Source organism: Hevea brasiliensis, chromosome 5, assembly GCF_030052815.1.
Source record: "Hevea brasiliensis isolate MT/VB/25A 57/8 chromosome 5, ASM3005281v1, whole genome shotgun sequence".
Taxonomy (NCBI): domain Eukaryota; kingdom Viridiplantae; phylum Streptophyta; class Magnoliopsida; order Malpighiales; family Euphorbiaceae; genus Hevea; species Hevea brasiliensis.
The window spans coordinates 111,392,912-111,415,995 of NC_079497.1; the positions used below are offsets into that span (position 1 = coordinate 111,392,912).

The window sequence follows — 23,084 nt, forward strand, 5'->3', positions numbered from 1 at the left end:
TTACACTTATATTTATATATAATTTATAATCAATTATATCAATATATTATTTCTTAATTAAAATTTTTAATTATTTTAATTTAATTCGATTTGCAAAATGCATTCAATATATATTTCATTTATTTGCAAAATGCTTTATGTCACATCAACAATTAGCATATGGCTCATCTCTTTGCCCTTATATGAATCGGTCTTTGTAGTTGGCTATTTTTTAAGTACTCATTGTTCTCTCACTCAAGATAGGTTTTGATTAGCTCAATATATAGTTTGCCCAAGTTAGATCAATGTCTTTTGGGAATGCAAGTATCGGAATCGATAATATCTTTCACATTTGCAGAGTTAGAGCAAGAAATACAAAATTAGATGGAGTCTTTCCCTTTTTTTATTGTGGAACTCTCAAGTAGGAATCTCATGGAAGAGCTAGAAGTGCTAATTGTTATCGTTTTGTAGGGTGTATATCTTTAACCCGTATCAATAATAATTTATATATAATTAAACGTTATAATTAATATACCATAATAAGTTTTTAGTTATAAATAAATGAATAAATTTAATAAAAATTTAAAAACTTTTTATGTAAGTGAGAAAGTGTAATTCATTATGACTAATTAAGTTATATATGAATAAAATAGTACTTATAAATTATAAAAAGTTAAATAGTACAAATGATTTATTAAAAAAAATTACATATGCCATAATATTTAATATAATAAATTAACGTTACTACATAAATTACATAATTATTACTAATTAAAAATAGATAAATTATAAAATTAATATATTTAAAATATCCAACTATACAAAACACTACCAAAAAAAAATTAGAGTTAGTGTAACACCCCTGATTTTTTATATATTATTATTGGGTTTCGTGTAGGTATCCTCAATTCGCGGAAATTCGACAGTTGTCCGGATCTGTGAATTTCCGGCCAGACAGACCCGCTACCGGAAAAGTTTCTGAACTGGATCGAGGTTTTGGCTACCCCCCCATTGTCAGACGTCCCGAGCGCGTACCCGGAGTCGGAATCGGCAAAGGTAAACCCGAACCTTGCTTTTTCGTAATTTTCTAGTGCTTAAATAGGATTAAAAATCCATAAAATATTCGTGGTAGCTCAGAAAATTACGATTCTTTTTGCAATAGCTTAGTAATATTGCTAAGGACCGCGGGGAAAAGTTTTATAATTTTTAGAGCCTGTTTGGGCAGTTTTTGCAAAAATGGTCAATTATAAGGACTAAATTGAAATATTACATACTGTGATGGATGATTGATTTGATGGGCCCAGGAGGGGCTGTGTGATATGATTGAACTGTTGATATATGGATTGTGAATATAGAAGTGCGTTTTTAGCCCTTTTTCAGGTTGGGTAGGTCCTAGGTATATGGGAGACTCTGCCGGATTTTCGGCACGACTTAGGACGTACTTGATATTTTTCTTTGTTTGTATTGAGTCAAATTTATTAAATAGATGTAATGTAATTGTCAGGTGAGCCGGGACAGCCTTCTTCCTCCGCCCAGCCACCACAGTAATTTGTCGTCAAGTTTGTGAGTAAAATATTAATTTTAATTATAATTTCGATATTATTATATGTTCAGCATGCCCATGCATCACTTATATGTATATATTTATGTAGTTAAACTCTAGGCACGATTTATGTTGCATTCATAACTGTTGATGTACCATGGATTTTGTTGTGGTAATTTGGAGCAGTGTGCGTGCGTTGGCGTGCGTGTGATGTGGTGTGGACTATGGATAGGACGGGGTAGTCACGGCTTGAGTAATTCGCTAGGACCCGTTCCTTCGAGGGGTAGTCACGGCTTGAGTAATTCGCTGGGACCCTCGATTTGGTTATTAAGTGGAAGTCCGAGCTTGAGTAATTCGCTGGCACCAGGTTGGATTTAAGAGAGCTGTATAGGGGATCAGCTCCCATATGTTATGATTGATACTACAGGGTGTGTGAGTGCTCCAAATTACCTTTTTGATGTTATGATGTGAAAATGTTGTGTATGTTGCATTTCACTCTACAGGTTGCATTAGTTTCAGATAGTTATAGAGATTATAGTTAAGATTGATATTTTACTCTCTGAGTCGAACGCTCACTCCTGTTCAAAAAATTTTACAGGCCACAGGAGGATATTTTGTTCTGGGTTAACCTGCTTTTCTACCTCGCAGGTTGTTTATCAATATTGTGTAATTTTAATTACTCCTAGAATTTTCGCATGTGTTAGCAGTAATTATTTAAATTTGGTCTGTAATATTATATTCATGTTGGACCTGTAAACTTAATATTTTAAGTCTGTTTTGATGGATTGGATGAGGGAGCTGAGCTCCCATTTATTATTATGTTGATGAGTATGTGGAGGGTGAGCTGAGCTCCCCAATGGATTGTTTATTGTGTTTACAGGTCGGGTGAGTCGAAAACTCCCCGTTGGAAAGTCCATTTTATGGCCGGACTCTGTCCGTTTGTTTTCTTGAAATTGGGCCCAATGGGCCTTAGAGTTGGGTTAATGAACAGTTAGGCTTACTACGGGCCTCGGGGGCTTTAAGCTGGCCCAGGTCCTAGTGCCGGTCCGGCCCATAGGTTGGGTCGTGACAAATGTGGTATCAGAGCTTAGGCTCCAGATTCATAGGGAAAAATTATCTAAGTGTTGGGAAGAGTCTACTAGGAGTCACATGCGGAGTATAGGATTCTGTTTCGTCTTTTCCTGTAATTCTTTGTTTCTAGATTCTACGTTATACCTCGGGAAATATAAGATTACCTCAGTTAGTGTCTTGATTTTCGTGGAGTACACAGAAATGTGAAATAGAGTTAGTAGACATGTGAGATCTATCATGAGGATACGTACTCCAAGAAATGTTATATTTTTGTCAGTATGGGTTTAAATGGTGTGCCCATTTCGTGTAAGACACGAGTACATAAAAGTGAGTCTTAAAAGTACAGTTGCCCTAGATAAGGATGAGGATACCACTCTTGGCGGTCATCGGTAGATGACCCAAATGTAATAAGTTTGTGATAATAGAAGATTCGGAGAGATAAGAAATTAGGAGACCTAGTCCGTCAGACGTATCGTAGTAACTATACAATGTTCTCGATGTCCGCTCTGTAGTCGCAGACATGATCGATATGAGATTATTGTGTAGAGCTGCGTGCATCCCCGTGGTGCTCCATAATGAGGGTGTTTGAGATGGCTTCGCTTTGGTACGATTATGCCGAGCGAGTTCTATATTTGCAGAGGAGTTGGGAACTCTGGCTAAGAGTCTAGAGTTAGAATATTGAAAGGTCACGGTTGGGTGATAACTAGAGTCGGTGACTCGATTAGCCCAAAGATGAGCTAGAGTTACATCAAGAGTTGCCATCGGACTGCAGGTTTCGGACTAGTTGCAAAGTAAAGGTGACACTTATAGAGTGAGAATAGTATACCTTGTGTGTATCAGTATGGAATAAAGTACAACTCTACTACCTAGAGAAGGTCGAAACTATGAATTGATGATTTATAGAGCTATGATATGATAAAAGAGTCATTAACTTGACATGGTTCAGGCAAGGTGGTAGATGTAGTACCTTTTGTTGCAGCAAGTTAGGATATAGTCCTATCTTTTCGTAATGGATCAAGGTTATTACGATAATGATGACTTATGGAATAGTGTCCCGGATGGGACCGTAGAGTGTGGTAGAGAGTAGTTGGCTTGGGTATCCCGGAGAGGATACAAGTTCCATTATAGGAATCATATATAATCGATCACGATGGATGTAAATCCTTTGAATTGGATGACGGGTTTGGGTGCCCGAAATCTTAAGTTTTGGAATTGAGTAAACATGGAAAATAATAATAATAATAATAATAATAATAATAATAATAATAATAATAATAATAATAATAATAATAATAATAATAATAATAATAATAATAAATAAAATTACTGCAGAATCGCCTCGAGGTAGTAAGGGTATTATGTAAGCTAAAGGATAAGAATAGAGATCATACAATAAAAGTATGATGTAATTTCTTTGAGTTCCTTTCTAATTTCAAATTATTCAAAACAATAGTATAATCTAATTATAATAGTGTTAAGAGTAATAAATTAGCGAAGATAAATCACAGAAGGCCAATGGATAAAGAAAGTGCAGAATGAAAGTTTGGGCAATTGATTGCAGATGCAATATAATCTAAATGCTAGTGGAAGTACTAGCTAGAGTGGTCAAAGGACCAAATCTGAGTAGCACAGACATATGATAACGCGATAGAGACTCTGAAAGATATAGTTAGCAAGTACAGCTATTATGTTAGGAAGAAGAATGGAACAAGGGATAGAATAGTCAAGTTCTATTTTGGGTAAGACAAAGGAAATAAATGAAAGGACAACCTAAAGAGCGCATAATAAACGGAACAAAGTTAAGATATAGGATAGGCTAAGTGTTATTCTTGGCAAGGAGAATGACAAGGATGGAAAACCCAAAATGGGACCACATTAGTAAGAAAAGTGATGGAGGTATGGAATACAATAATAATGAGTAAATGTTAGAAGGTGTGCGATGGTATTGCGGACTACCTAAATAGGTAGAGAAAGAGAAGTTAATAAGCAGTAAGTTAAATAAAAGTCAGTCAGTGGAAGAGTGCACCTGGGAGTTAGAACGGGACATGCGTAGCAAGTACCCTTATCTGTTCAATGTATAATCATGTGCTTTTATTCTGCCTTGTGTAAAATTCGAGGACGAATTTTCTGTAAGGGGGGAAGAATGTAACACCCCTGATTTTTTATATATTATTATTGGGCTTCGTGTAGGTATCCTCAATTCGCGGAAATTCGACAGTTGTCCGGATCTGAATTTCCTACGCATGCACTACCATCGGAAAAGTCTCCGAATTGGATCGAGGTTTTGGCTACCCCACCATTGTCAGGCATTTCGAGCGCGTTCCCGAAGTCGGAATCGGCAAAGGTAAACCCGAACCTTGCTTTTTCGTAATTTTCTAGTGCTTAAATAGGATTAAAAATCCATAAAATATTCGTGGTAGCTCAGAAAATTACGATTCTTTTTGCAATAGCTTAGTAATATTGCTAAGGACCGCGGGGCAAAGTTTTATAATTTTTAGAGCCTGTTTGGGCAGTTTTTGCAAAAATGGTCAATTATAAGGACTAAATTGAAATATTACATACTGTGATGGATGATTGATTTGATGGGCCCAGGAGGGGCTGTGTGATATGATTGAACTGTTGATATATGGATTGTGAATATAGAAGTGCGTTTTTAGCCCTTTTTCAGGTTGGGTAGGTCCTAGGTATAGGGGAGACTCACGGATTTTACACGACTTAGGACGTACTTGATATTTTTCTTTGTTTGTATTGAGTCAAATTTATTAAATAGATGTAATGTAATTGTCAGGTGAGCCGGGACAGCCTTCTTCCTCCGTCCAGCCGCCACAGTAATTTGTCGTCAAGTTTGTGAGTAAAATATTAATTTTAATTATAATTTCGATATTATTATATGTTCAGCATGCCCATGCATCACTTATATGTATATATTTATGTAGTTAAACTCTAGGCACGATTTATGTTGCATTCATAACTGTTGATGTACCATGGATGTTGTTGTGGTAATTTGGAGCAGTGTGCGTGCGTTGGCATGCGTGTGATGTGGTGTGGACTATGGATAGGACGGGGTAGTCACGGCTTGAGTAATTCGCTGGGACCCGTTCCTTCGAGGGGTAGTCACGGCTTGAGTAATTCGCTGGGACCCTCGATTTGGTTATTAAGTGGAAGTCCGAGCTTGAGTAATTCGGCCGCACCAAAGTTGGATTTAAGAGAGTCGTAGGGATCAGCTCCCATATGTTATGATTGATACTACAGGGTGTGTGAGTGCTCCAAATTACCTTTTTGATGTTATGATGTGAAAATGTTGTGTATGTTGCATTTCACTCTACAGGTTGCATTAGTTTCAGATAGTTATAGAGATTATAGTTAAGATTGATATTTTACTCTCTGAGTCGAACGCTCACTCCTGTTCAAAAATTTTTACAGGCCACAGGAGGATATTTTGTTCTGGGTTAACCTGCTTTTCTACCTCGCAGGTTGTTTATCAATATTGTGTAATTTTAATTACTCCTAGAATTTCCGCATGTGTTAGCAGTAATTATTTGAATTTGGTCTGTAATATTATATTCATGTTGGACCTGTAAACTTAATATTTTAAGTCTGTTTTGATGGATTGGATGAGAGAGCTGAGCTCCCATTTATTATTATGTTGATGAGTATGTGGAGGGTGAGCTGAGCTCCCCAATGGATTGTTTATTGTGTTTACAGGTCGGGTGAGTCGAAAACTCCCCGTTGGAAAGTCCATTTTATGGCCGGACTCTGTCCGTTTGTTTTATTGAAATTGGGCCCAATGGGCCTTAGAGTTGGGTTAATGAACAGTTAGGCTTACTACGGGCCTCGGGGGCTTTAAGCTGGCCCAGGTCCTAGTGCCGGTCCGGCCCATAGGTTGGGTCGTGACAGTTAGCAACTGATCGAATCGGTTGTTAATCCATTAAAATTAGTTGCTAATCAATTTAACAACTGATTTAATCAATTCCAATGAGTCTGGTTATAAATAGTAACCGATAATCAAATCTGTTATTAAATTAATTAAACTTAAAAAAAATAAATTTTTAATAAAAATTATCAATTACTAGTAGTGACTAATTTAGCAACCGAAACATAATTAGTTGCAAAAAATTTGGTATTTTTAATTTTGTAATTTTACAATAATTTTTTAAATTGATTACTATTTACAATTAATTTAGCAACCAAAAAGTCGGTTGCTAATTTTAAAAAAATTAAAAAAATAAAATTTCAAATAAAAAATTCAAATAAATAAAATTTTTAAAAAATACTAAAACAATAAATTATTAATGAAAATTAGTACTAAAATTAATATAAAAATATTATAAAAATTACTAATAATAATTATTATAAAAAAATAAATAAAAACTAAATATAAAAACATATTTATAAGACAAATTACTAAAAAAATTACCATATATATTATAATAAAAAATTATTAAAAATTAATATTTCAAATAATTACTATTAAAAATATATTTTGTACAAAAATTTTTATTTTATGCAAAAGAAAAATAAATTAAATAAAAAAGATAAGAAAGAAAAGAAAATGAAGAAGAAAAAAGATGAGAAAAAAAAATATTATGAAGAAAATAGAAGAGAAAGAAAAGATGGTGAAGAAAATAGATGAGAAAGAAAAAGATAATGAATAAGAAAATATATGAGAAAGAAAAAAGTGATAAATAAGAAAATATATGAAAAAGATGAAGAAGAAAATGAATGAGAAAAAAATGACGAAGAAAATGGATGAGGAAAAAAAGGATAAAGAAAATATATTAGAAAAGAAAGATGAGAATGAAAAAAAAGATAAAGAAAATGAGAGAAAAATGAAAGAAAGAGAGAAAAATGAGTAGTAGTTTATATAAGTGAATTGGTTATCAATTTTAACAACCGATTGCTATTTATCAATTTCTTTTAAAATGTCATTTACTAATTTCTTTTAAAAATTAGGTAAATTTTTTTTGGAAAAAAATTATGCAACCGATTCACAATTGGTTGTAAAATCAGTTATTAATAGCAACGGTTTTCAATCAGTTGCAGAAATCGATTACTATTAACAACTAATTTGCAAATCAGTGCAATTAAAATAAAAAATGGGCGGAAAATTTTTGGGAGAAAAATTTGATTATAAAATTGATTGCTAATAGCAATCAATTTTAATTGAATTTAAAAATTGATTACTATTAGTAATCGATTCGCAATTCGGTTGCAAATAAAAAAAAAACAAAAAATTAGGGGAGAATTTTGGGAGAAAGAATCAGTTATAAAATCGATTATTAATAGCAACCGATTTTAATCGATTGCAAAAATCAGTTACAAAAATCAGTTGCTATTAGTAATCAATTCATAAATCTATTGCAAATAAAAAAAAAATTGGGTAGAAATATTTTGGGAAAAAAAAATCAGTCGTAAAAATCGGTCACTATTAGTAACTGATTCATAAATCAGTTGTAAAAAAAAAATGACAAATTTTTGGAAAAAAAAAATAGCAACTGATCTATAATTAATTGTAAAACTCGATTGCTACTAGCAACTGACAATGAATTGGTTGCAAATAACAACTGATTATAATAATCGATTATAAATCGGTTGCTAATTCTAGAATCAATTAAAATAATTCTTTAATTTAGTAATCAATTTCTTAAATTGGTTACTGTTAGCAACTAATTTTAGAATTGGTTGTTATTAACAATAGATTTTAATAATCAATTTATTAATTGATTGCTAATTATATATTTAAGGTTTTTCTGATATCGATTAGTAATCGATTTAACAATATATTATAAATTTATTACAATTAGTAACCAATTATAAATCGACTACTAATAACAACTGATTTAATAACCAATTCTTGAATCAGTGGTTAAATTTTTTATAAAATTAATTATTTTACTAAAAAAACTGAAATGACATTGTTTATAAAATAGATTGCTAATAACAACCGATTTTAGTCAATTCTAATAATCAATTGCAAAATTTATTATTTTTTTAGTAAAATAAGTAATTTATGGATGTTAAAAATTCAGTTAATATGTCCTTATAATTATTAATTTAATTATTATAATTTATTTGTTATATTATTAAACGAGTTTTAGATTATAACTAACAAAAATTATAACCTTTTAGTAATTTAGCTAATTAATTTTAATAAGTTGAGTTAAATGTGAGTTGAATAAATAAATTAAAAGTGAGTCGGATTCGAGTCTAATAAAATTGGAATGAATCGAGCTTCTAATTTAAATTCAAACTTTAGTAAAAATTTAACTAATCAAGTATGAGCATTTCAAGTTTATGCTCGGCTCAACTGTTTATACTTTTTTATTTTTTTAACAAAATAGCATTGAAATGATATAATTGTTTTATATTAAAAATTATATTAAGAATATTTTGATATTTAATCTCTATTTAATAATAAATTGAACTAGATTTGAATGGATGAACTAACGAAATCAAACATGAGGAATTGACATGTAATTCTTTAGCTTGCAATTTATCTAAAATAACTTTTCTTTTTCAAAACTATCTTTTAAAAAAAATAAAAAATAAAACTTCTCGACCATAATTCTAAACTGCAGTTTAAAAAAAAAAATCTTAATCCTGAAACGAAGCTCAAGTCGTCGTATTACAGTCGTGACTATTACAGCCTGTCACGCGGGTGAGAGGCGCGTTTCTTGGTCAATAGTATCATGCTCCATGAAGAAGTGATTCCAGAATAGAAATAGTGCGTCAATTCTAAATTTGCCAAAGCCAAACATTTCCCTCCGTTTGGCTACCGAGAAACGGAAGAGAGGAAAAATAAGAGGGAAAAGGGAGCTTCGTCGCCAAATGAATAGAAATGCAAAAGAAGAATGATTTTTTTTTTGCTCTATGGTTCTTAACGAATCATATTCGCAATTGATCAGTTATCTTTTGAATTGATTTTGTTTTATGGCACCTAAAATTCATTGCATTAGATCAAATCAATCTAGCATAAACTTGCCTGCCGAATTAAATGAACTTTGATGATTTGATTGATGACTGAACTTGGAATGCGTAGATATGTTGTTTGCTAATTTGTTTCTTTGAAGGTAAAATCACTGCTTTATCAGTTAGATGACGTTTCTTTTTTTTCCTTTTTTATTTCCTCACAATAAGAGCAGCTCTCTTCCACACTATAAATTTTTTCGCTGGAGTTATAATTAGGCTTAAATTTCAATCTGTGCGTTGAAATATGAAATTTAACCATGGAAACTTCTTATGTGACGATCTTTTAATAGAATTATTGCTGGGACATTGATGCTTGCTTAATGAACAGTTTTTGTGTAGGCATTCTTGCGACTGATGAAAGGAGATGTAGGACATCATTGAGTTTAGCAGTACATATTGTCGCATTTCCGAGCATCCATGTCAAGGTAATCTTCTGGTTCCATTTTGTTGCTTTACATTGTTGCATATTTTTGTAAGTTTGCGTGGAACTACTTAAGTAATCTCGAATGCTGAAATTACTTTTAAGTGTCAGTTTCAAGTAATAGAGATCTTTAGAATTTCTGTAAGATTGAGATTTGAGAGTCCATTACAGAGAAGTGCTGATTGATTATTTTTTTCTCTTTGGTCTAAAGCCTTTATGTTCTTTTTACTGGTCCATGACTGCTGCCCAGAAAGTGTTAGGCCTTGCCTGCCTCTACCAGGCCAGCCAATGGCACCCACTAGCGCAAGTCACATGGATTCTTACGTGTTTATAACATGGAAATACCTTATTTAACTTTTCTTTGCTTTGGTACCGTTTGACATTAATGGCCTGAAGTCTAATTTGTCCCGTCTGATTCACCAGATGATGATTGTAATGGACAATTCAATGGTTGATAAATTTTATTCTAGGTTTAACACTAGTGAGATTAGAGTAGGATTTTAAAATTCCAGGTTAACATTATTGGGCTAGGGAATATAGAATATAGATTTTTCATGTAGAGTTAGAAACAAGTCTAATGAGGACTTGACGTTCTATTCCATCTTATAGTTGGCCAAAATTATATTAGAAGAATGCAATCTTCTGAGTAGATTACATATAATTTTTAGAGGGGAACTGGAACTTGATTATTTTTGAGAATTTTCTGTATTTTATGGTTGTGGTGGTTTTGAATCGAGTCCTCTCGTCAGATGATCCTGTTCTAGGTCTTCGAAGAAGATCTAAGTCATCATTCCTTGGACTTCCTTCCAGCTTCCCAATTTACTTGCCCAGTTGGTGACTAGATTTGGTAGCCTCAGAGGCCAGTTAAGCCCAGGCCCCTAGAGTGCAGAGGTTTTCTTGGATAGTCATTTGTGTTTTGATTAGACATTCTTTATGTTATGTGGATGTGGGGGTCAACCGGCAGATGATAAAAGGCTAGGTCAAGTCCATGAGTTGATATTTGTGGGTTACCACTTCTTTTCAAACTTAATAAATTCTTATTGACTTCCACTTCTGAATCTTTTGATGACGTTACCTTTGATTAGATCCTCCCATCAAACAGAATCTGCATATGAAAAGCCTCCTCCTCTTTCTTCTTCTCTCTCTCTCATTTTATGGTATCCATTTTTTTCTATTCTATTTATTCTCTCTGAAAAAAAAAAAATTACATATCACGGCATCTCTTTAGTGTAGCTCATAGTCCTGTCCCTAAGGCCTTCACTAATAGAGGTGTAAATGAGCTAAATGGAACCGGGTTGCTTAATTTATCAAAATTTTTTCGAACTAGAATTAAGTTTAAATCAAAAATTTATAAGTTTAAGTTTGATTTATTTAAAAATTGAGCTTTAAAAGAGTCGATTAAACTAAATTTTTTATTAAATTGACCAATGAGAAATTGTGACTAGTTTAACTTATTTATAGAGTAAGTTTTAAATTTAGAAATATAAAGTTTAAATTATGTAATTTTAATTAACTTTCATATAAAATAACTTAATTTTATAAAAAATAAATTTAAATTATAAATAATTATATTTAATAAATATATTTTATATATTATATATTGATTATATCATAATTTTAAATAATATATTATGTTAGAATATTCATAAATAAAATAATAAATATTTATAATATAATGAAATATAATAACTAATATAAATATTTTTACAAACAAGCTTATTCACAAGTCTCTTTCGAGCCGATTTGTAAGTCAATAAACGAGTCGGCTCACGAGCTGAATACTATGAAGTTTAAACTCAATTTATTTATTAAATCAATCTAAAAATTAAACTCAAACTCGGCACATTTTATAAACGAGCCAACCCGAGCCGAACCTCACAGAGCTCATGAGCAGTTTGGCTTTACACCTCTATTCACCAACTACAAGTCTGTAATTTGTTTCAAGTTCTCTGCATTTGCAGACTGGGGACTTGTATCACATGAGAGATTGAAATATGATACAATTACACTTTCAAATTCTCCAGGGATACCTGCCATTTCACTTTTGGTTAAAGTTTATGGAGTTATGCTTATAACCAAAAGTTAATGGAGTTATCCAAGAAAGAAATTACTGTGCTCTATTTATTCCTTTATTATCAATTAATAGATTAAATGATAACGTAGTTGTTCCTTTATTCATTTGAATGTATCTCAGGGAAGCTTGCGAAAGTGACTGGGAATTATCAAATATTTGATTTCCTTTAGGAAGAATTAGATTAAATATGGAACTGGGTTGCTTTGCTGCTTTCTGATTCATTGGAATAATTGGATAGAACCCTTTTCAAGCATGATCATGAAAGGAAATTGGGATTGGTGAAGCTACAATGAAATTTTGGGTTGGGGCAGAGAAAGAGAAAACTAGCAGTCGAGTATCTTTGCCGCTGGTTCTGAATTGGGAAACTATTAATCCAATTTATATAGAATAGTAATATAGATCATTGCATAATTTGTTTACTCTGTTTTTTGTGCGTGAGAGAGAGAGAGAGAGAGACAGCTAGAGCTGAAATCTAATACTATAATAATATTATATTCATCTTTAGAAGATAGCTTGATACATAGTTCGGAAATCCATATCTTAACCCCCTCCAAAAAGAAAGATGAGATAAACATGGAAATAGAAGTAAAAGAAACCCTGGAAGGAAGATACTTCTATTGTCCTATATGACTGAAACTGGAATAACTACTACTGCTGGGACTATGGTTTTACACAAAAAAAGGCAAAAGGAGTCCTAGTGGGGTCATGATAATCTATCCAGCTGGATCAGTTAGTGCTGGAATTGGTAGGATTATGGGAGGAACTGGAGCTGAGGTTGAGGTCTGGAATACTGTTGGGGGCATTGGCTTTTGAGTTGGCCTTGGAGAGCTTTTGTTTCAGCTCAGATAGCAGTGCTTGATTCTCCTGGTTGAGAAGCTGTGCTTTCTTCCTTAGCCTCTCATTCTCTTTCATTATGTAGCAGTTCTGCAGGTACAACTTTGAGTTCAGTCTTTCCATGACAATGAAAAAACTTTTCGAACTGCCTGTAATGCCCCTAAAAACAAAACAACAGTATATTAATATTTTGGAGAAGAAAAAATAGTATCACAGCTTATATTATTTATTCTCTACAACACAAGAAAACAGTATTGTGATACTATATTTTAAGAAGACAGATACTTTAAATTAACTAAAAAAGTAGAAGCAGAAAAAAAAAAGAAGAAAATTTAGGAATGAAATAAATAAAATATTTAAATATATGATGACAATATGCTTACATCTAGATAAAACAACACAAAGATTGCCCTCACAAAATAGAAAGCATTAGCATAAAGAAATTAAAATCTCTAAATATGACAGTGAGAGAGAAATGAAACATTATTAAGTGCCCTTGGATTGACATTTGAACAAATACTGAAATTATATTAAATTACCAAAAGAATTTCCAAAGAATTTAGATACAAGGGAAGAGCAGAGTCAGCAGGATCAGAAACTAAAAGGTCCACAGCTCAGTAGAATGTCCAAGAACTAGTCTTCCCTCAGAATTTTCTAGTTTATCTCTTGCCTTGCTAGGTAGAGTGATGACAGTCAAAAGAAAAAACCAAAACCAACAGAGGAAAGCAGGGCAAGTGAAGGGCAAAGAACAATTTAATATATTTGGACCACCCTGACAAATATAAAGAGAACAAAGTGGTTAGCCTAGAAGATAAATGAAGCAGATACAGAGAAGGAACAAGAGTCGTCCAAATCTGTACTCATCATCAAATTGGTCTCTTTCGGCTTCCCAAACATAAAAGAAAAGGATAAAGGTTTTTACCAAGACTGACTACTGAGTGAACTTGTGCGTGTCTACTATAAAAGATGCATATTTTGTGTGTGTCTCTATCAATATGGTTCTTGCCCTGGATATTAATAGGAAGAGCGTATAATCTTAATGTAAAGGATTTGGCTGAAAGTGTTGAATAAGATAAATAAAGATAAAGCAAACAACCTCAGAGCTGGAGAAAGACAAAGAGCCCTCCCAAGAAAAAGCTAGGACATACAAATGTTGGAGAATCCAAAGAATAAGCATTCAAGAAACAGACATTCCCTTCTCAAATTGAGATTGTTTTATTAGATTGACAAGGCAAAGAATTCCCAACAATGTGAGAGTACCTGTGTACTATAAAATGTCTTGTTTGATACAGAACAAACAATAACCAACTTGAACTCACCACAAGATCCCATGTACATAACCATGTCTACCTATCTTAGTGAAAGAAGGCAAGAAGAAACTCTAAGAACACAGAGAAAAGAGGGAGAGAGAGGTGGGGGCCTCTCTTCTCTCTTTATCTTTTCTAAAAAGATCACCTTTTCAAGGTGGTTGGTTAGAGAGCCTTGGCCGAGGAAGCTATCTGTCTGGCTTGTAACAACTAGTAGCAGTGGTAATGCAAAAAAGAAATTTGGTGAATGAAGTGAGGGACAAAATGAACAAAGAGACTGTTAATATATAGAGCAAAAAGCTAGAGCGAGAAAACTTGATGAGAGAGATGGAAAAGCATTATGGGTTGTGAGAGGGGACATGCCTCTCTCTCCTGACACAACAATCATGCATGTGTAAGCATGGAAGGCGGCCGGTTAAGGGCAAAAAATTTAATGTTTTTTGGGTGTTTGTATGATGATGGCGATGAAGGATATGAGGTCATGTGAATGATGGTGGTGTTGGTTTTCCTTGAGGGGCATTATGGTCATTAAATTTGCATTATGGCATTGAAGGGTCAATAATGGGATTTCGGCCCTAGGCCTTGTAAAATGATGGTGGGCTAGGCCATCCCAAGATTCGCAATGATGGTTTGGATTGGTTCGAACCATCATCACCACCCCCACCCTCCCTCTCTTCACCTTCATCATCAATTCTCTTTTGTTTTACTTCTTCTCCTCTTCTTCTCTGCATTATGTGACCATTCTGTTTTTCACTTTCCAATATTATTTCTTGGTTTGGCAACTGTTGGCAATAATTATTTTTCCTGCCGTAGTTTTGCACTGTTCCTATGCCTCATACCAGGAAAATGGCGGGTTTTGTGCTTACTCTGTCCTTCTCTTCTCTTTGCCACTTGTTTCTGATTTTAAACTTCAATTGTATTTGTAATTCTTCATAACTATTATATCTACGTCTAGGGTGTTATCAATAAATCTTCTATCTACTTGTAGGGGCAGTTTTGGAATTCTACAAATGAATATTTTGGACAAATATGTATCTAAGAATCTAAGAATTATAATTAAGGGCATACTTTTCATATGCACCTTATGGCAAAGTTTTTTTTTTTTAAGAAAAAGGAAGTGATATTTCATTAGAGTCATAATTTTGTTGGTTTTCAACATATGGCAAAGTTGAAATGGCAAAATAAGGCTGCTTTTCAACTTGTAGTTGTATTAGAGTGTCCCATTCTATTATAATTTTGTTTTTATTTTATTATTTCGTACTTTACTTTTCTATCTCTATTATTAATTAAGGACAATATTATCATACTGAAACCGAGCAATGAATTGTGAAATAAAAAATTAAAGTTTAATCCGTCCAATGTTTGAGCCATTGATTTTCTTTAATAATTAAATAATATATATATATATATATATATATATATATATATATATATATATATATATATATTATTCTATGATTATATTTAAAAAAATTTTGAATTGCTTAAATGAATTTAAATATGTATGCAAAATATAAGAAAAAAATAAACTTACACTTTAGCAATTAAAAAATGTAATTTCATTAAAATTATGGTTTAATACGTGTTATTAGTTTTTCTTTTATATATTATTTTTTTTATGTGAATTTACTTATTTTTCTTTATGGCTTTGGTTCAACATGTTGGTCCAATTTTGATAACTATGATTGAGGGTTGTGATAGATAAAGTGCACTTCATTTCATAAAAAATAAAAAAAGTATGATGGAATATTGTGATAAATGATATTATTATTGATAAGAAATTAAATGTTATATTCCTTTCATCAATATAAAAGAAGAAAATAATATGAATGTCTCCCTCATTTTATGATTTTTCAATAAATGACAATATAATATCATACAATTAATTATTAGATAGAAGATTTTGTAGCCAAAAGGCAATTACATGCCAAGGAGGAAAAGGCTATTTTACCCTTACAGCTTTTGCATTGTTTGCTCAATTGATGATGTTTCGTTTTACGTTATTACAATCATAATTCTAAGCATGAAATATCATAAGTTTAGGCATATTTTTGCTATGCATAGAGAAAGAGAGGTGAGATTGAAATAATGGGAGAGGAGAGGAACGGAAGGGGTTTGGATGATAGTTGGGCCAGCCTCAGCCCTCATGGGTTATGAGTGCCTTAACGCGAAACATCATGGTTGGCACTGGACAGGGTGGGTGTTTTTTGGATGGGTCTATTGAGGGTAAAATAGTCATCTTATGTTTTGGTACCCCTCGTGGAGCTCGTTCATTTAAGCCCTGATTTTGGATTTGCTTTGCCTCCAGGTAATTATGGGTTGTATTCAAAGGGCTCTTTCCGTGTTAAATGACTAAATCATCCTTATCTGCTGTTACCTCATTTTTTTTAACAATTCGTTATTATTATTATTATTATTATTATTATTATTATTATTATTATAGATTTCTTGATTAATTAGCTCTAGCAACACAATTGTCCTTTTATTATTATTATTATTATTATTATTATTATTATTATTATGTCCTCCTGCAACTAACTTACAGTGTTTCAGTTTTCCTCAACTTATGCTAATTTTTATTTCTATGTACCTGACACGGTTGGAGCTTGACTTTTAGAAGTTGGTGTATATTGGGTCAGCCTGATCTTAAATTTTCAGGTTCAAGCGTTTGGATTTCCCTAAGTTTTGATGAGATAAGAGAGTGGATCATAGATTTATGTATTAATTTAAACCAAAATTGGTGACACTTTGTTTGTCACCATTTTAGGCAATAGATTAGGCCTACTTTATGATAAAGTGGAAAACATGTTTGTGGTGAACAAGACATAAAAGGGACATGCTTGTAGGACTTGTCTAGACGGCTTAGCTCTTTGGGTTAAACCAAAAAAATTGAACTTGATACGTGAATCTATGAACTAAAATATTGTTTCTTCTAGGCTAGTGGATTCCTACACTAGCTAAATATTAAAACACACGTATGATCTTGAAAAAAAAAAAACCTACCTTCCCTTAGGGTTACTGTCGCAAGCGTTTTACAGTCGCCGGACAATTATCACCGAAGTGGAAGGGTGAAGAGTCGCCACTTTAATTTTGAGAAAAATTAAAGAAAGCTATTTTTATTTTAATGCTACTTCTAGAACAGAAATTCTACATCGTCTTTCAACGAGGGCAAGTAAATTCAATGATGTGCTTTTATAATTTAAAATCGATAATTTTGGGGTTTAATCGCGATGTTGGTTCCTTAGGTTTAATAAAGGAACGCATGATTTTTTCACTATTTTGGATTTCCCATAAACACGGATAAATGGGATGATTCCAAAGTGAGCTAAGATCAAGTTTGTTTAATTTATTATGTATTTATTAAATTCCTCCCTCCCCGAATTAGAACTCTAATTTCGAAGATACATTATTTGATTCTTAGAGATTTACAATGAGTGAGGAGGACTCTCAGCTCACTCATTATTCACCTCCTCACTAGCATATAAATAATTGAGAGTGTGTGTAGCGAATATGTATGAACAGATATGGGTATAGATTTTTATTCATCTTAATTAGGACTCTAATTCAAAAGGAATGGGCTAGTTGGAACCTAGAGAGTTCTCTTCATTAATGAGGACTCTCAGTTAATGAAGAGAGACCTCATCATCGGCACAATTGGCTGTAAAACCTTTACACACATCATTTCATTTTTAATCTATTTAATGTTTTTTTTGCCATTATGATGTTCCATTTGATTGAACCGAACTGAAGAGGGGGGACTTCCTTAATAACATTAATGCGTGGATTCCAAGAGGGACTCTCCATAGGGTTCAAATATAAAGTTCAGAGTTCTTGGAAGGATTCTCCCACGCACCGGTCATTGAAATATGTTCGATAAATTTATTGAAGGATTCGTAGAATTTTGTAAAAGATGAGTGCGGGGATTTCAGGGAAAGAACTCTCTCTTGATCTCCCTTATTTTGTGCCGAACGAGCTTTATAGAACATATAACTGCGAGAATTCAAGGAAAGAACTCTCTCAAAGATTCCCATATTTACAAAAGAATGAGTTTCATAAAGATGCAAGGTTGTGGGAGTTCAAGGAAAGAACTCTTTCCCGAACTCCCATATTCGCAAAGGGTGAGTTTTATAACAGAGGCATTGTCTCTCGAACTCTCATATTTATAAGGAATGAGTTTTGTAATAAAATATAAAACTGCAAGGGTTTGAGGGAAGGACTCTCTCCAGAACTACTGTATTTATAAAAGATGAGTTTTATAATAGATGCGTAAAACTACGGGGATCCAAGTAAAAGGACTCTCTCCCGAATTCCCGCTAAAAGACAGGAATGATATAAAGAATTAAGATTGTGTTAAATGGTAAATTGTACACGCTACTTCTCGATCTCTTTATTACTGTCTGAGGTCTTTTCTTGTCCTCCCGATTTCCGATCCTTTTTCTTACTGTCTGAATCTTCTCTTCTCCTTAATTTTTGATCTCTTATTGCTTACCCGAACTCTCCATGTTTACCCGAACTTACATCTACTCGCCCTTATTATTTCCCCCTCTTTAATCGAATCTGAACTCTCCACATCATCACTTTCATATTTATCTTATTCCGGTCTAAACTCTTTACTACCATTCCGGAACTCCAGTAACATTTATATCATCCGAACTCTTATTTTTACACTAACAAAAATGAAAATCTTTTGATGTATGCATTTCTATAGCATGCAAAAGGTAATATTTGTGAGATAAGTCAACCTAACACTAGTCTATTCTAAAAGTTCAGTATGATTCAATGTCCTAAAAGTTCTTACGTAACAAATACAGCTTAGTTACATTCAATCAGTGGAGGGACTATTAGGACATTTACCTATAATGAGCTACTAAGGTGACGGGAGAGCCAATGCTAATGTCTCACGTCAAGATGGGGTTGCTAGAGCTGAGCCAACTAGGAGCACCTTTTGAAATGATGAAGGTGACGGGAACAAAATCCTGATGACAAACCAAAGCTGGACCACCGAGCTTCTGAGCAAATCTATTGAAGAATGGGACCGGAATATTAGGACTTTTGGAGGAGGTTTTTTAGAAAACACGTTTTCTAAAGCCCCTTTCGCACCAATAACTTTATATTCCAGGAGATGGATGAAAAATAGAGATTGAAACTTGAAACAAAAGATCAAAGTGCCTAGGAAAACTACAAGATCAAGATTTCAAGATCAAAAGCTAAGGACTAATACCCGAAATCTCAAAACTCAGACCAAAGACCCTTTCTACAGTGAAGCATTCAGGTATTTATAGGGAATGGGGATTTCCAAATGAACGACTGGGATTTTAGATGGCAAGATTGAAGGGTGCGGATCTAGAAGGACTGAATCTAAGGGTTAGGAATTAAAGAGACCAAGAATTGAAGGCTGAGATTTAACTCAGGACTCTTTTATCCCTTTTTCTATAATTCAACAGTTGGGGGTTTTGCCTTATAGAATGGATCCAAGGGCTGGGAATGAAAGGTGCTGAATCTGTTATTCACTTTAATCCCACGGTCCAAAATCCATCCTTACAGGTGAAATGAAAGTTGCGAATTGGGCATTACCAAAATGCTTTAACTGCCTCAAATCCGATAATTCGGACCCTTATTTCAAAATGAAGTGGATGGTAGGGATCAGATCGTACCCGAAATGTTTTAACAAACTTAAATCCAATGGCAGGGAAAGCTAACTATGTAAATCAGGGATCATGGATTGAAGTAACTTCCGTTGAATTGCCAACCTCCCGATCTATCCAATCTGTCGATCTTTAACCAATCCTATCTTTGTATCTTCCGCCTTCATGTTTGATCTCCTGTTACATTTCTGATCTCTTCATCCATTCTCTTCATCTGGTCTCCGTTGGTGCACTTCGAAAATTTGGAAGGCATTAAATTCTTCACTTCCTAATGTCTCGGTTAAGGTTTTGGGAGTATCAAATACTGAGGCTATATATACCAGGGGGAAGACTTTGTCATTTTCACTTTCACACTTTTCCTCTCTGGTTTATTTTAGGCCTATTCTTCCCCATGCCTTACCTCTTCGGCATCAATTTTCAACATGACGATCGTTTTGATATTTTTCTAATAACTTTCTTTTCCTATCACCTGAAAATGAACGACGCTGGCGATCAGAGAATTATGAGAACGTCATCTAATGATGGTGAGGGAACCGGACTAAATGGCCGATCAGGGTCCAAAATGACTACCTTGCCGATCTCTAATCGGGTTTCCAATCCGAACCACAGACCAACCTCGAGCAAGGGGACTATTAATTTCAATTTTGATATCAATGACCGCCTCTTGAAGTTCATTTGGCTCCTAACCATCTCAGGGGTCTCGATTATAGCTCGGTTCTCGACAATGACACTGATAATGACACCGAGCTTTCCGTGGTCTTTACCATAGTTGACGAGAGCTACCCTTCCAATCTCCACGTACCTCTTGAACAACATCTTGAGATCGGGAGGTGTCAAATTGCGGATACAAGGGTAGAGCATAGGGTAGAGTAGGTGGGAATTAATGATCGGGCTAGAGAGATCGCCCAAATGATGTAATCTAATCTTTTGAAAATGAAATAGACTTTTATTTAAGCTTAATTTCATTTTATTTATTATTCTATTTTTATTTTATTCATTATGTTTTTCTTATTAGCATTGCATTGATTGTCTTTCCAATCTCTCTTAATTAATACCTTCTTCAACCAATCCTATCTCGTCATAACCTTATCCAATCTGATCTTTAGTCATACCATTATTCAATTGATCTCTTCCATCCGGACCCTATTACTATCCCATTTTTTGTCAATCCTCACAATCGACCTCTCTTATCTTATCTCTTCCCCTTCTGGAATATTCTCTTGATGTAGAAGTGGGATACGACTGGATTTCCCGCTTATCAATGGGTCGCCTAGGGCCTCGCAAACATTTAATGCTTAGATGAGTATGAATATGAGGGGGGTTTAACTCATTTTCACATTTTGCTCTCTCTATTTCTTCAAGCCTCTTGACGCTCTCTCTCGATTTCCCTAACTTTTTTGGCTCCGATTTACAATTTGGTAAGAGTTTGATCTTTTTCCAGTCAAATTTAATATCATTTTTTGAAAGTGAGTGGTATCGATGGTCAGAGAGTTGCAAGCCCGCCCTCCGTTCACTTTTTGTGGACCTTCAAAGAAGGTGATGAGGCCTGATCAGTTGGGCGATCCGAACCTAGTACAGATATCATTCCGATCACAAATCAGCCTATCGAGCCAAAGCAAAAATAGGCTTCGGTTACAAGGAAGGAGAATCTACTTGTGGACGAACTCCCATCAGTCCTTGGGTTAGCCGATCTTGAATCAATTATCCAAGAATTCAATCTCCCAATTGACTCTTTTAAGCTCATTAAATGTCATAGGGATTTCTGAGCTGACTACTTCTTCGACGAAATGGATCTAATTGTAGTGTATGAAGAACAACTGAAGGCCAGAGTACAGTTCCCCCTGGAGCAATTTTATAAACACGTCCTAAAGTATCATCAAGTCAGCATAGCTCAAGTGCATTCAAACTCTTGGCAGACTCAGGTGGCCTTCAGAGGTCTTTGCCGAGTTAAGGGACTTCAGCCCACCTTGAAGGTCTTCGCTGAACTACATTGGCTTGCTCGGTGAAAGGATGATGAATTCTGGTTCTTTCAAGCGAAGCTGAACTGCGGACTCTTCACCAATCTCCCTTCCTCGCTAAAAAATTGGGAAGATCGGTTCTTTATTCTTAGGAGTAAAAATTCCAATAGTTTCATGGGCATTCCACGTAGTTGGAATTACTTGATCCCAAAGCCAAAAAAGAATATCACTTTAAACGAAGTCGAGGATGCCATGGTGAAGGAACTAAGAAACTAGGCGATCACTCGCAGATACTCGTGTTCAAATGTGATCAAGGTTGAACTGAAATGATGGATAATGAGTGTGATCGCCTATAAGAACATCGAATCGCAACTCTCTGATCTCGGCCGAAGGACCGATAAAACCTAAATCTGAAGTCTTTTAGTCCTAGTGAACTCACTAACTTATTTTCTATGCAGGTATGGGAGGAAGTGAGACCATGAAGGAAAGTCATAAGCGAAAGAGGGAGCTCGCTTGGAAGGTGTTAAAAATGAAGGAAGCTGCTGCCGCTGCGCGAGGCATAGAGACGGGTTCTGGTGAAAGTGTTGAGCTCTCCTGTCCGAACGCAAGAATACCCGACCTCAGAGGTAGAGACCTTCACTCTAGAGCCTCCCATTTAACCCGCTGAACCTCCTCCCGAACCTTCGGTCTCTTCGGGTGCAAAGGGCAGATTTTCAGGACTGGCAATCCCAGCTGGGCAATCGATCTCCTAAGGTGCTCAAGTTCTAATTCAATCATTGAAGAGGAACCCGCTCGGTACGAGGGAATACCGATTTAACCAAGGTCTTAGGCGCTTCGATCTGCCTCCCCAAAGATCGGACTCGGATGGGTCCAGAGAGCATGGAAGATCTTCTGACCCAAACGATGAACTTAGGCTTAGAGGCGATTGCGAACCAATAAATGCTTAGAAAGAAGGCCCATCTCTTAAGGAGGGAGATCATCAAGGTGGTCCAGGATGCAGCGGCTGTGAAGGCCCAGCTTTTGGCTGCTAATGAGCGAATCATTGACCTGGAGGGGCAAGTGAGATCTTATGAAGGGAGAACGACCCAGCTAGAGAAGGAACTTGAAGATGCCTGGGCCTACCAAGCTGCTGATCTGGCTTGATTCTCCCAAGAGATAAAGGCAAAGAAGGATGAAGCTTTAGTGAAGGAAGCTGGAGCTTATGTGAACGTCCACAGCGATCTCCTTACCGAGCTGGTCAAGCGCTACCCTGAAGAGGACTTTACCTGGTTGGAAAAGCTCGC

At 34.6% G+C, this 23,084-nt stretch overlaps 1 protein-coding gene and 2 long non-coding RNA genes across 5 annotated transcripts; 2 read left to right on the top strand and 1 right to left on the bottom strand.

The window, feature by feature from the left end:
* The first annotated feature begins 984 nt into the window (after positions 1-984).
* On the top strand, positions 985-2,961 carry LOC131180282 (uncharacterized). Its single transcript, XR_009149062.1, has 3 exons — positions 985-1,035; positions 1,484-1,542; positions 2,121-2,961. It is a non-coding gene; the product is annotated as an uncharacterized LOC131180282 (long non-coding RNA).
* A 2,420-nt stretch (positions 2,962-5,381) lies between these two features.
* On the top strand, positions 5,382-6,365 carry LOC131180283 (uncharacterized). Its single transcript, XR_009149063.1, has 2 exons — positions 5,382-5,440; positions 6,017-6,365. It is a non-coding gene; the product is annotated as an uncharacterized LOC131180283 (long non-coding RNA).
* A 6,158-nt stretch (positions 6,366-12,523) lies between these two features.
* LOC110634361 (protein LITTLE ZIPPER 4) lies at positions 12,524-14,471 on the bottom strand. 3 transcript variants are annotated; one of them, XM_021783326.2, is made up of 2 exons: positions 14,347-14,471; positions 12,524-13,051 (listed from the first exon to the last, which is right to left on the bottom strand). In XM_021783326.2, exon 2 carries the CDS (start codon positions 13,012-13,014, stop codon positions 12,784-12,786), a length of 231 nt encoding a protein of 76 aa, XP_021639018.1. In that variant the 5' UTR covers positions 13,015-13,051; positions 14,347-14,471; the 3' UTR covers positions 12,524-12,783. The 3 variants fall into 3 exon arrangements, with proteins under 3 accessions (XP_021639018.1, XP_021639017.1, XP_058003869.1); XM_021783325.2 differs by having other exon boundaries at positions 12,524-13,040; positions 14,347-14,470; XM_058147886.1 differs by lacking the exon at positions 14,347-14,471 and adding an exon at positions 14,152-14,310.
* Between the last annotated feature and the right edge of the window lie 8,613 nt (positions 14,472-23,084).

Bases quoted from the DNA above. Each gene is read 5' to 3' on its own strand.
- LOC110634361 (XM_021783326.2), bottom strand. From the start codon at position 13,014: ATGGAAAGACTGAACTCAAAGTTGTACCTGCAGAACTGCTACATAATG.